We start from the raw sequence: 12,458 nt of genomic DNA, 5'->3' as shown, positions 1-12,458 counted from the left end.
GGAGAATGCATTTGGAACCACTTTTATCACAAGAGGGTATATCTATAACAATGATAAACTGCGCACTGTGTGAACATATAATTATGTGTTTGTGGAAGCAGCGGATGGATTAACCTATCGCAATTGTTGCACATTAGTTGGTGGATGAGGTGGTCAATAAAGGATGTTCATAGGAGGGGGCTGTGTAAAGTTGTAGTTCCACAATTTTCTATTCGTCCCCGTTAAAAATGAGCTACCGTTACATTATGCGAAGCGGTAATATGCTGGGTATATAGGCACGTTGCTTAGCAAAGGACCTAATGGGACAAGAGTCATTTTTATGATTAAGAATAAGCGCAGCACACGACAGGTCTGTGTGCGGCTGGGAGCATTATGCACATTTCACTGCGTTGGGTTATTCTATTTAAAAAGGCTTTTCAATGTAAACATTTTTTTTTCGTGATGTGAGAAATGTGGCCAATTTAAAAGGGAAGCAATTTATTTATATTTTGTAGAAAAAATATATATGACCTGTTCATAATTTTTTGTTCCGCATATTTTAAGAAAAAAAAATTTGAGTCAAATTTACTCGAGTGATGAAGGGGGAGGAAGTGTCACAAACAAGTTTTGGTTAATTTTTTTCGATCAAATGGGAATGGAATAATTGCTTTGTAAAGAAAAAAAATATAGTTATTTTTCTCAACTTTTTTCGTGAAATGGAAATATACGAATATTTGTGTTATAATGTATATAACCTTATATAGATGCCTTTTAACGGGTACCATGTTCGAGGGGTAAAAAAAAAACGCGCCAAAATGACGGTTGCAGATAAGTGAGGCATATATATAATATACATAATGCGCTAATTGTACCACCGCCCTCACGCCTGCACCATTTTTTGAGGGCGCAAAGGTATATTAACCCCGTGGCGGTAATAATGAACAGGCTTTAAAGTAAAAGCGGTGCAATGCCCCCACTGAAGGGAAGTAGGGTGCTTGCCACCCAGAGCCAGGTGCGTACTTCGACGTAATACCCAAATGACAGTGGTATGTGGAAGGTGCAACATCATAGAAAAATTTCGTTCCTGAGGGGGCTACAAAATGGTATCGTAACATATATGTATGACGTATATTTTGTACGTGCGGTGCGGGGGTAAATATAACTATTCATATAAGGCAACCGCTAAACAGGTGTTGGATTAGGGTTATGCTTTATAAAAGGGGAGGGAGAATAAATGGAGATATAACCCAGCAGTTGGAAAAATAATGCGTAACAAAAATAAAGAACCGTATGGGTAGCGCGTATATGCCCCCGCTTCTTTCAACGCCGAATGGGGAAAAGAAAGTATGCCGGAGGCATATACCATGTTTTGTGGAGAAAGCACATTTTTTTTTCCACGGTGCGACAAAAGCGCACGCCGTAAGGAAATAAATATATGTACGTATAAATATATTTTGCTCTGTTACGCTCGGTGTACAAGGCCAGCCGTGGATGTATGCCCAGCATGGGAATGAATTTTCCCCACCGCAAACATTATAGCGCCTCCCACCTGTTTGCAATAACAATTGGCCCCGACGCAGAGGAATAAGAGCATAACAAAAAGCAAGAAACATACTATACAAAACGCATTTGTGCGCGTTCGTTCCCATTCACGAAGGCAAGGTTTAAAAAAAAAAAAAGAAAAAAATGACCCCAATGGGAAACCCCGTTATATATTAGCGTTTTTACCCGTTCATCGTAAAAAAACTTACGCTTTGACCATTATTGTATCCATCTCATTGTTTTAAAAAAAAAGGGAAGCGCTTTTTTTTTTCCCACGCGCAAGAAAGTAGAGAAACATAAGTTATTTCATTTTCCATCGTAAAAAAAAAAAAAAAAAAAAAAAAACAACGAAATTATATTAAGTGTACATGTTCTTAATTGAACTAACGAGAATATAAGTAAATTAAGCATAATTGTGACCACCGTCAGCGCGTGACAAAAACAATCTCGCCATTTGCCGCTTCATCACATACCATCTGCACGTAAACAATGGGTAAGGCAGGAAAAGGAACAGGATCATTCGGAAAGAGAAATGGAAAGAGCCACTTCCTTTGCATCAGGTGTGGCAAAAGGAGTTATCATTTGCAAAAGAAAAAATGCGCTTCATGTGGATACCCCAGTGCCAAGAAGAGAAGATTCAACTGGTCCATCAAAGCCAAAAGAAGAAACACTATTGGAACGGGCCGATGTAGATATATTAAAACGTTGAGAAGGAAATTAAAAAATAAATTCACCGAAGGAAGTACCCCCAAACCGAAGCAAAGATGATTTGATTAGAGTCAGATGGGTAATGATATTTCCTTGCGGCATAGTAAATAAAAACGCCGTGGGGAGAGCAGTTGTGGGTGAAAAGGGAAAATTACCACTGTTAGTACGAGTACTCGTTTGAGAAATTTTTCCCACAACGTTTCGTAGATAAGAAATATTGAACAGTGCATATTGGCCGCTTGGAATGGAGGCTACTGTAGCCGCATTGACCCATGCTTGGCAAATCCCGGGATGAAAACACGCGGGCAACGCGGAAACCACGTCATTATGAGGGAGATGATAACTGTTGAATTAAGTTTCAGACCTTTATCGCAGCGAAGTTGTTTCATTGTGGTCACGTTATACATATACAAGTTTTGTATATTCGCATATGCATTCATATATGTATGCATGCGCGCATATATATACTCTTGTGCAGCTGCCTGCCAAGTCAGAGGTGCCGTTTTTTCTTTTTTTTTTTTTTTTTTTTATGCATTTTGTGTGTATTGTTACAACTTTCACTTGTAAAAATTAACTTTTTTTAAAAAAAAAAAAAAAAAAAAGCAAATGTGTTAAGAATCGTAAATGGTGCAACGTGGTGACAAACGTGGTTTGTAGACGTTGCAAAGACGAGCAGAAAGTTCCTTTGAGGAAAAAAAAAATTAGCACCAATTCGACGTTATTTACATGGGTCGGGCGAATTTTCTTACAAGTGGTGCTTTCGTTAAAAATGGGCCATTTGCCCTTATGCGGCTTGCACGTTTATAAAAGCGGTGGCTGTAAGGTTTTCACATCTGTAGGACTCCCCAGGGTTAAGGGCACATTCGCGCAACACCAACTGCATAGACTAGTCTGACGCCGTCTTGACTGTGCTGCTTCAGCGTTGGCACTTCATTTTTGTACATGAAGGGATGGGCGCGAAGATGGATATACACCACAAGGCAAGGAATTTTTTTTTTTGGTCTTACTAAAATTGCAAGCAATATGGGTTAGCTGCATGGGAACGTAAGAGGCCGCGTACTTTATGACAATCAACAAATGTTGCGGGTTGAATGGCCCAAGGGGTGGTACCCCCATATATACCCTGCACAATTTCCACGTTGTACGCTATTATGGAACACATTTACAAGCTTCCACTTAACGGTTAGAAGGAAGGTAATCTCGTACTGGGTATCCCTAGTAAAGAGGCTAACCGTCCTCTGCAGTGAAAATTATCGCCTTCACGTTTTTGAAGAAGACATCAGAGTGTGAGTAGGGAAAATATCTTGTGTGCAGTTGTTCATTGTTTTTTCTTGCGCTTTAGGAGCATCTCAGAAATGGGGCAGTTTGGAATCTGCGGAGGGGGGAAAAGACAAAAATTAAGTGAAACTTATAACGTGGAGGATGAACCAATGTGCACAGTTGTGCGCACGGTCCCACTTGTGCGCCGCACGTTTAGATACCCCGCGCAACTGTGTACCTCGGATGAGACAGTGTAGGGAAGTAGCAACAAAAGGAAGTCCACGGATATATATTGCACACTTATATGCACCCCTTATTTTTTTTTTTTTTTTGTATTTTTGCTCTGTTGCCGCAATCCCTCCTTACCTCACGGATGTCGTATTCTTTATCGAAGAAGCGAGCCTTCTTGGTTGCCTTGACAGGCTTCTTGGGACTACCATTGCTGCGAACATACTTCCCTTTTGAAGCGCCTTTCCCATTCCGACTATCCGTCAGACTTTCACCCAGCGCATTCGAACTGGAGACATCCTCAATTGTTAATTCCTCCTTTCGGAGAACTTTCTTTCGCACATTTATTATAATTTTTTTTTTTTTTTTTTTTTTCTTCTTCTTAACTTCGATATTTTTCTCTTCTTTATTATCTATGTCTTCGTTAGATTTGGTGCTCATTTTGAGATTTTCAACTGTTTCGTGTATTTTCTTTGTCTGGTAGTAGAGGCATTCTTATTTGTGCGCAGTTTTGAGCGTTCTTTTTTTTTTTTTTTTTGCCACGCTCAGCTGTGCAAACATATGAGGGGGAGCCGTCTACCGAGCAGAAATGAGTCAAAATGGGTTAACACGGGTTATGGACAAATATGAATAAACACACAAGGGTAGCCACATGGTCGCGCGGTTGGAATGTCCCAGCGGGCGACCATCAAGGAGTTCTCATTTTGTCGCTATGAATAACTATATTTAGCAGAATTAACATTTTGCAAAATTGTATAAAGGTTGTTTTTTTTTTTTTGGACATTAGAAAAAATCACAACTTTTTTGTTCTATGATGGGTGAAAAACAACAGCAACTTTTTTTTGTTCCATCATGGGTGTAAAAATTGCAACATTTTTTTTTTTTTTTTTTTTTTTTTTTTTTGGACATCTGTGCCAGTACGCACACAGTGTTAGTAGAAATTAAAAAAAAAAAAATGTTACAATTTTTACAAGAACAACGGGGGGGAAAAAAAAAAAAAAAAAGAGCAACAAATTTTTACCATTCACCCATAATTAAGTGCATCCAATTCAGTGGTAACAGAGCTGGTGGAAGTTGCCCCCTGTCCGCGCGGGACAAAAAAGGAGTCGTTCCCCAGTGGTAGGTATTTAACATACACGTGTGTGCACATGTGCATATGTAGCACAATCGAGTGTAACGAAAAAATGGAATGAAAAAAAGGACGAACAACGAAACGGCGACACGCAGTAACGCTGAAACTAAGGAATGACCGACGATGCCGCGTGCAAACGGCAGAAATGGCCTCCCGATCGAGTCTTCGTCTAACCACTTGGCCCATTGTTCTGTCTGCTATCCACACTATAGCACGCGCGGAATGTCTTCAATTCGTTTTGGCATTTTGCCCAATTTCTGCGGGGGTGGTCATGGGTAAGGGAGTACGCGCCATACGTGGAGATGTGCAAAAAGGCAAGGCTGCACAGTGCGATTAACCACACATGGAGGTCCATGTGCAGGTATACACCTACGAGCAAGGACCCCACGGTAGCGATAGTAATAGCCATCGCGCTGGGGATATCCCCCTCACGGAAGTCAAACCTATCGAAGGTGTCCAAACACTCCAGCAGCGCACTGTACTCGCTTTCACATTTTGTCACTTCGCCTTTGTCCTCATTGTGTTCAACTGAGATAGGAAATGGAAGGTGGTTGAGTGGGCATATGTGTCCTCACTTGAAATTGTACATGTGTGAAAGATCCAAAAAAAGGGGGAAAACAGGGAGAGCTACATGTATGTAATGTTAATTAGTTCGGATAATCATTAAAAACAAAAAGAAGCCAATCTTCTATGTAGCATTACTCGAATATTCCTTCATTGTTTTGACGCTGCTTTAAAAAAAAAAAAAAAAATGGCCCATGAAATGAATTGCTAATATGTGTGCGTGCAGTCCACCTTTTTGTCAGTCGTCAATTTTGTTCTCTTACCATGTGTGATACTTTTCCGTTGCTGCCACTTCTCATTATGGAGTTTTTCTTTCCTTTTTAAGAAAATAAAAATGTTGTCCCTATGAGTAAGCCTATAATTACCTACACTGTGCACGCTTAGGATGACGCTTTCCGTGGAAGATAAAATTCGGACGTGTACATAAGTTTTTTTTTTTTTTTAATTTATGTGTTACATCGCTTCCGGAGGGGAAAAAAAAAAAAAAAAAAAACAAAGAAAAAGGGAGAACGCACAACAAAGCAACACACAACGCAGCGAAGGGAAGGCACGCGGAACAAAAAGGATAATACAACACGATGCGCACACGTAATAGTGACTCCTCAAAAGGCACACTAAGAACATGAATAATAAAACACACAAGCCGAGATGTCCCAATTAACAAGCCTCTCCGTGTGAGGACATTTTGGGCACAGTGACAAAAATTATTATAAAGAGCGAGATGGGGTAACTCGATCATTCAGTGTGGAACGAATTTTGTAAGATCGCGTAAGAGGGAGCTACTGATGTTTCTTACGCGAATTTTCACGTGGAGCCTTGTTGTCAAGTGACTGGACCAGGCAAATTCCAAATGGTGCACTCACGTTGCCTGTACTCACGGACGTATGCGGCCCTGCCCATTTGACGCCTCCGCGAAGAGTTATCTTTTGGTCAGCAAAAACGGTTTACACATTACAGCCCTAGCGAGGCAGCTGCAAGTTAGGTTTCTTAAAACGGGACAAAAGAGGAAGGAAGCGAAGCAGAGGAAGAAGTCCCTAAAACGAAGGCATAAGAGGGAGCATAAAACGGACCCAACCTGGGGGGGACAGGCCAATGACGCATGGGACCAAAGGCCAGTGAGATCACGTGCATTCTCCTGCATAGACAACACCCAAGCAGGAGCGCCCGCCCGCCAACTTGGTTGAAGATCTCCCCACAACACAAATGAATGATGCATCCTTCGCCCCTCCTGCTGACCCTCCTGGTAGTGCTGCTCATAAAATTCTTTTCCCACGCACTGCGAAATTATAATAAGGTTAAAGTGAGGCCATATATCCAGGTATGGCCAAAGAGGACACACTTCAATTATTCTATCCGGAGGGAAAGGAAAAACGCGAGATGCATTTCCCCCGAGAGGAGGACAAAATGGTACAGCTCCTTCGAGTTGTTCAGCGAGCATGTGAAGGATAGGGATGGGAATCGCGGCGATGACGAAGAGGAAGACAACCTGGACCGTGATAACCCCAACGATGGCGACCTCCGGGACGATGAAATTTCGTACGAAGACGTTGAAGAATATTTGAAGAAGAACCAATTTGAAGATGTCCACGAAGACTCTGAGGGGAAAAAGGAAATTATTAAATTGATTAACTACCTCCCAACCCTAAAAAATGAAGAAGAATTTTTTTCCAAGTTTGGCTACTCAGGTAGCGAAAAAAGGTCCATGGAATATTACTTTAATGAAATGAAAGATCTAAAGGAGAGGAAGCAGAAGAAGAACCACAACATTTTAAATTTTATTCTGTCTTATTATTTGAAGAGAAAGAATTCGAATGGACAGGGTGCCTTGAGGAATTACCAAAGTGTTCAGTCTTACTACGACTACATTAATGATGTGATGCACAACCGAGGTTCCTCTCTGTCTATGGCGAACGGTGCGTAAGAGTGGGCGAGCTGCGACGGCAGATACACATATAAATGTGTATATATATATGTGCGTATATATGTGCGTGTCCTTTCTTCATTCCTTCCCTTCGCAGCCCAGCCAGCCAACAAGGACAACATATTTTCACGCAAGACGCTGTGCAATTTTATCTCCTTTTACCTGAAAAACGCAAACATCATAAAGTACGCATCGTTCCTGTGCCTTAGCGGACTGTTGACCTTCTCCTTGAAGGAACTCATAAGGCGCATCAAGCTGGAAGATTTCTTCCTCTTACGAAACCACTTTCATTTGGTGTACTCACTAAAAAATATGCATGTGTGTAAAATAGGGGCCTTTTCCTTGCTAATGAATTTTTTATTTATAAATAAGTACAATCAATATTTCTGCGTGACAGAAGATTTGTTCGGAATATTATTTTCGAATTATTTTGCTTATGAAGGAATAAATAATTTAACCAAAAGGAAAATCGAGGAATTCATGCTCAAGTACAACTACACCCTGGATGATGTTTTAAATTCCATGAATGAAATTTTCTCACATTATTTGTTTAGACAAATATGCACAAATGAAACGATGGATGGAGACGTCCTTGTTGCCTTGAACTCCTTTGTGGGTCTGTACCATAAGCTGTTTCGAAACAACAAGGAAAATATAAAAAATATTATTAGTGTTGTGGTAAACAAGTACAATGCGGACATTTCTGACAAGGGAGATAATAAGGGCTCTGTGCTTTCGCGAATTTTTTACATTTTTTATTTGTTGAATGTCATGTTTAAATATGATGTGAACTCGGTGAAGAAGCTGAACCTCCACCGTGGGAACAGTCTACACATTCCCTTCTTCGCGCGACGTAACCGGATTTCCAGCTACTTCCTCTTGGTTCACATCGCACAGCAAATGGGGGTGAGTAGGCCATACACCAGTCACTGCCTTTGCTATCCTTCCATGAAAGCACCTTTTCCGCTTAACACACCGCTCCCACTTCATGTTTCCCCTTGCGCAGGTAAAAGAAAAAACGATCAATGATAGTTTATTGGAAACGATGAAGGGAAATTATGAAGCACACATTCGGCGGCTCCTCAGTAAGAAGCAAAACTCAAGTAGTGTCCTGGACGACGCGAAAAAAATGGATTTGCTGACGCTAGATGATACCATTTTGGAGGATGTGCATAAGGGAATTTTCCTGAGCACCCTTAAAAGGATCATGGAAGATGAGAATTACGAATCTGTTTATTCTGTTTCCCAAGAGAGGGAAGGCAAGGTTGAGGCGATTGCGGTAGGGAGTGAGGATAGCAAGGTCAGTGGAAAGCACATAGTTGAGGGGGGCACCCCATTGGTAGGAGAAGATAGTGTCGCCCATGAGGAAGGTGATGCGGAGGAGCAGTCTGACGATGCCACTGATATGGAGGATGCCGCTGACATGGACGATGGCGCTGACCTGGATGATGACGCCGCGGAGGCAGATCCCGCGATAGACGACTCGGACGACATGCACAAACATGTGGAGAACACCGTGGACTACATCGTGAACGAGGACGCGGCCAAATCGGGGGAAAATAAAGACAAGAAAAGTATCATTGTGGAGAGGGAAAAAAGAGACCTGGAGGACAAGAAGCTGTTTCTGAAGAAATGGAATGACATCAATTTTTTGAGGAAATATTTACACATGGACAAGAAATACATGGACAAATATTTAGAAAAATATCTTTACGATTATATATACAGGGAGTACAAAATTTTGATTAACAATTTAATTTTTAAAAAAATGAAGAATAAAAATGATCATTTGTTTTTTTTGAAAAAAGGAATATCCATATCCAACAGCGCAACGGAAAATATCATCAAAAATATTCTGCTGAATTTTGTAATTAAGACAAAGGAAAATATTGGTATTTTTTTGAAGTTGGGAAATATGGAAAAATGTCTACGCCTTATACAGAATTTGGTCCATGTGTATAAGAAGATTAAGAAGAAGAAGAAATTGTTGAGGGTTCGCAGCGATGACCTTTTTAGCCTCGACGATCTGTTCGCGTGTAACTCTTATAGGGCACTGGATGCGACCGCCAAGGAAGGGGCAGCGACGAAAGGGGAAAAAACACCTGGGGAAGGGTCAACCGAGGAGGGATTATCTTCTCACGGATCATCCCCTGACGAACTATCTCCTAGCGACGGACTAGATTCTAACGAATTTTCTCCCGACGTAGCAACGGAGGAAACCCTTCCCGCCGGAGAGGACGAGGAGGAGATCCTCAAAAGGATCATGTACAAAGATCACCTTGAGGGAGAGGAGGAAGGAGATGGAAAAGGCGCCTTACTCTCCCAAGAGGAACGAAAAAAACTGTACGAAGAATTTGTAATAAAACACATGAAAAATCAGTCAGAGAGAAAAATTTTGAAAATAATTTTTAATATAAATTATGACCATGTGGACAGGGAGGTGGAAGATAATATCATCAAACGGTTCTTAGACAAAATTTGCACAAAACATTTAAGCAACATGAAAGAAGTGAACGACAGGTACAAAATTATAGGAGAGGAAAATTTGTTCGATTATAAGAATCTGAATTTTATGCAGTCCCTGGAGAGGGAGAAATCGACAAGGGGCCACAAAAAAGGAGGAGAACGAAGCTTACCTGAGAAGGACAGTTTCGTTATTCGGAAGGAAGACATTTTCGAGCACATTGATGATGATTCGTTTGAAGAAATTTGCAAAAAAATGTATATAAACAAAATTAAAGAAGCAAAAAAAAATTTATACCACATGAGAAAAGATTTATATATGTATGAAATTATACTAAACATAAAAAACGCGCAGGAAATACACGACGTTTTTCTCATTGACGAATATGAAAAAATGATTAAGGACATTATAAAAACAAATATATTGAATAAAAATTATAAGAATATAAAAAATGTGTATTTAAAAAAAATTGTGAATTTTTTAAATTTGTCTGAAGAAAAAGCAGCTGATGTTGAAATGAGGTGCATTTTTTTGCAGACCTATGAAATATTTTCCGCTGTGAAGGAGAAGTTCTACATTTACAGGAACGACTCCGATTTCGTAAATAACATTAACGAGATTCTTACCATATATAAAAATTTCGATCTGATTAGACCTCAGGGGAAGCAATACTATGTGAAGTTTTCCCTCATCGAGTCCAACTATAATTTGTTACATCGCATCATAGAGCGCTATGTTCTTTACGTCATTGATGTGATCAACGATGAAAACAGGTCCCTGTACAAGGAGAACATTTTTCGCCTCGCTGCAATTTTCCGCGTCAGCCCCAAGATCATCGATGAGATTGCCACGCGGATATACAAGGTAGGAGAGGCAGCAGCGGTGCTATGTAGTGTGGTGGGGACGGCGCCGACGGTGCCCCTACAATAATGCCGGTACATTAACACCGCCACATTAACTCCTCTACAATAATGTGCACCCCCCCCCGTCTGTGCAGAAATACATCGAAGGCCAAGAACTGCACGCCATCAACAACATGGACGCTTTCTTCAGCTTCCTTTTCAACATGGACAAAACAAGGCAGGGAGAAATAGTCCTGGAGCACCTGAGACAAAAAGTGGACATTCACTTAGCCTCAGGCGACGGTTTCCAGGAGAGGATGCACAAATTGTATGACGTGATTCTCTTCATAAATAACAACCTTCAGCTTAGGAAGAACATTTTCGATGTGTCCTCTGTTGGTGCAGAAGCTGTGTATGCTTTCTTAACTGCCTGCGTCGATGAGTACCTGCATAGCAAGAAGACGGAGGCGTTCATTTCGGAGCACCGTAAGTCCCCAGAAGGCGCGGCGTGGATGGCGTCGCGGATGACAGCGTGGATAGCATCGTGAATAGCGGCCAGAATAGCGGCGTGGACAAGTGCGATGTTATGTGCTTGCATAGCTGCTCGAAAAAATGCGTGACGCTTCCCGCACCCCCCGATTGATAGGCGATTACCTAAAGCACTTGAACAACTGTCTGAGCAAAATCAAGATGCTCATAAAAGGAGATCAAGAAAATGTGCACATGAGTCACATTATGAAAGCTCTGTAAGAATTTGCTAGCTCTGTGGATAGTGGCGTTGCGCATTCCTCTTTGAGCAGAGAAGCAGCAGACGCATGTGCGTCCATGTGAATGAATCTGTGTGTGTACCTATCTTCCCCTGCGTGGGGATTACTATTTGTACATTTATTATATGTATATATGTGTGTATATTTTTTTTTTTTCTCCCCTGCAGGAAGAATGCCATCGTCAGAAAAGCCATTTCCCTTTTAGACAAGTTCCAATACGACGTAAGGGGAGGAAACAGCCACTTTGCATGCCAGCTGTGTGCCATGGGAGATTCCCCATTAGAACGACGCTAATGACAAGGCGCCATCTGAGGATGCCCGTTGCACCATTGTCACGATTGCGGCTGCCCCTTTAAATTATGAACTCTTTTTCGTGCCCCTTGTGACAGATGTGTGTAGAAGAGATTTATAATCTGATCAAACTACAAATGGTCGATAGCAACAGTAACTTTGCAGACGTGGATATCGAGAACAGGAAAAAACTGGTAAGAAGACGGCGGCTTTGCATAATATACACACAACTGCGTAGAAATATGTGGGTGCATGCACAGTTACGGTGGCTGGTGCAAACACGAGTGATCACACTTGTGTAGCGTTTCGTTTTTCTGTCTATGTAACCGTGTGCCGCTCCCCTTTTTCGCGCACCCGTCAGGTAAACATATTTTCCTACCAGAACATTAGCGATGAGAAGAAGTTCCTCTACATGGACATTTTGAACAAGTAAGGGTGTGGGGTTCCTGAAAAAGGAGACCAACATGTTGGTGGGTGATACCAGAGGCGGAAGTTCCGTGCGCTCGGTACGTATAGGACAGGCAAAAATGTTCTCTTTTTTTTTTTTTTTTTTTTTATAGAGCCTTATTGTAATTGCGACTCGAGGGGGAGCACCAAATGGCGTCCCCAGATGGCAGGTTTCAAAAATGAACGTTTTAATAAAGGTCGTTTCAAGAATAAACGCTTCACGATGGGGAATGCAACGTTGGCAGTAAGCGCGTGTCGCACCTTTGAATTGGCGACTGTGCATGACGCAGGTGGAATTGCGTCAAACGCGGGA

General features: G+C 41.4%; 4 protein-coding genes across 4 annotated transcripts; 2 read left to right on the top strand and 2 right to left on the bottom strand.

Moving 5' to 3' along the window:
• Window positions 1-2,010: 2,010 nt before the first annotated feature.
• Window positions 2,011-2,289, top strand: AK88_00985 (uncharacterized protein; the record flags this gene model as incomplete). Its single annotated transcript, XM_012478627.1, has 1 exon — window positions 2,011-2,289. The coding sequence occupies one exon, from the start codon at window positions 2,011-2,013 to the stop codon at window positions 2,287-2,289; it is 279 nt and encodes a 92-aa protein (XP_012334050.1).
• A 1,258-nt stretch (window positions 2,290-3,547) lies between these two features.
• On the bottom strand, window positions 3,548-4,158 carry AK88_00984 (uncharacterized protein; the record flags this gene model as incomplete). Its single annotated transcript, XM_012478626.1, has 2 exons — window positions 3,548-3,601; window positions 3,856-4,158. 2 exons carry the CDS (start codon window positions 4,156-4,158, stop codon window positions 3,548-3,550), a joined length of 357 nt encoding a protein of 118 aa, XP_012334049.1.
• An 897-nt stretch (window positions 4,159-5,055) lies between these two features.
• Window positions 5,056-5,567, bottom strand: AK88_00983 (uncharacterized protein; the record flags this gene model as incomplete). The annotated part of the gene is made up of 3 exons (XM_012478625.1): window positions 5,056-5,106; window positions 5,223-5,377; window positions 5,552-5,567. 3 exons carry the CDS (start codon window positions 5,565-5,567, stop codon window positions 5,056-5,058), a joined length of 222 nt encoding a protein of 73 aa, XP_012334048.1.
• Window positions 5,568-6,623: 1,056 nt separating this feature from the next.
• Window positions 6,624-12,271, top strand: AK88_00982 (uncharacterized protein; the record flags this gene model as incomplete). Its single annotated transcript, XM_012478624.1, has 9 exons — window positions 6,624-7,326; window positions 7,432-8,240; window positions 8,341-10,662; window positions 10,796-11,126; window positions 11,287-11,386; window positions 11,575-11,629; window positions 11,797-11,892; window positions 12,060-12,127; window positions 12,259-12,271. The coding sequence occupies 9 exons, from the start codon at window positions 6,624-6,626 to the stop codon at window positions 12,269-12,271; spliced, it is 4,497 nt and encodes a 1,498-aa protein (XP_012334047.1).
• Window positions 12,272-12,458: the final 187 nt, after the last annotated feature.

Source organism: Plasmodium fragile (assembly GCF_000956335.1).
Source record: "Plasmodium fragile strain nilgiri unplaced genomic scaffold supercont1.8, whole genome shotgun sequence".
NCBI classification, from domain to species: Eukaryota; Apicomplexa; class Aconoidasida; order Haemosporida; family Plasmodiidae; genus Plasmodium; species Plasmodium fragile.
The sequence above is the reverse complement of the archived record's forward strand: the minus strand, read 5'-3'. Positions and strand labels throughout refer to the sequence as shown.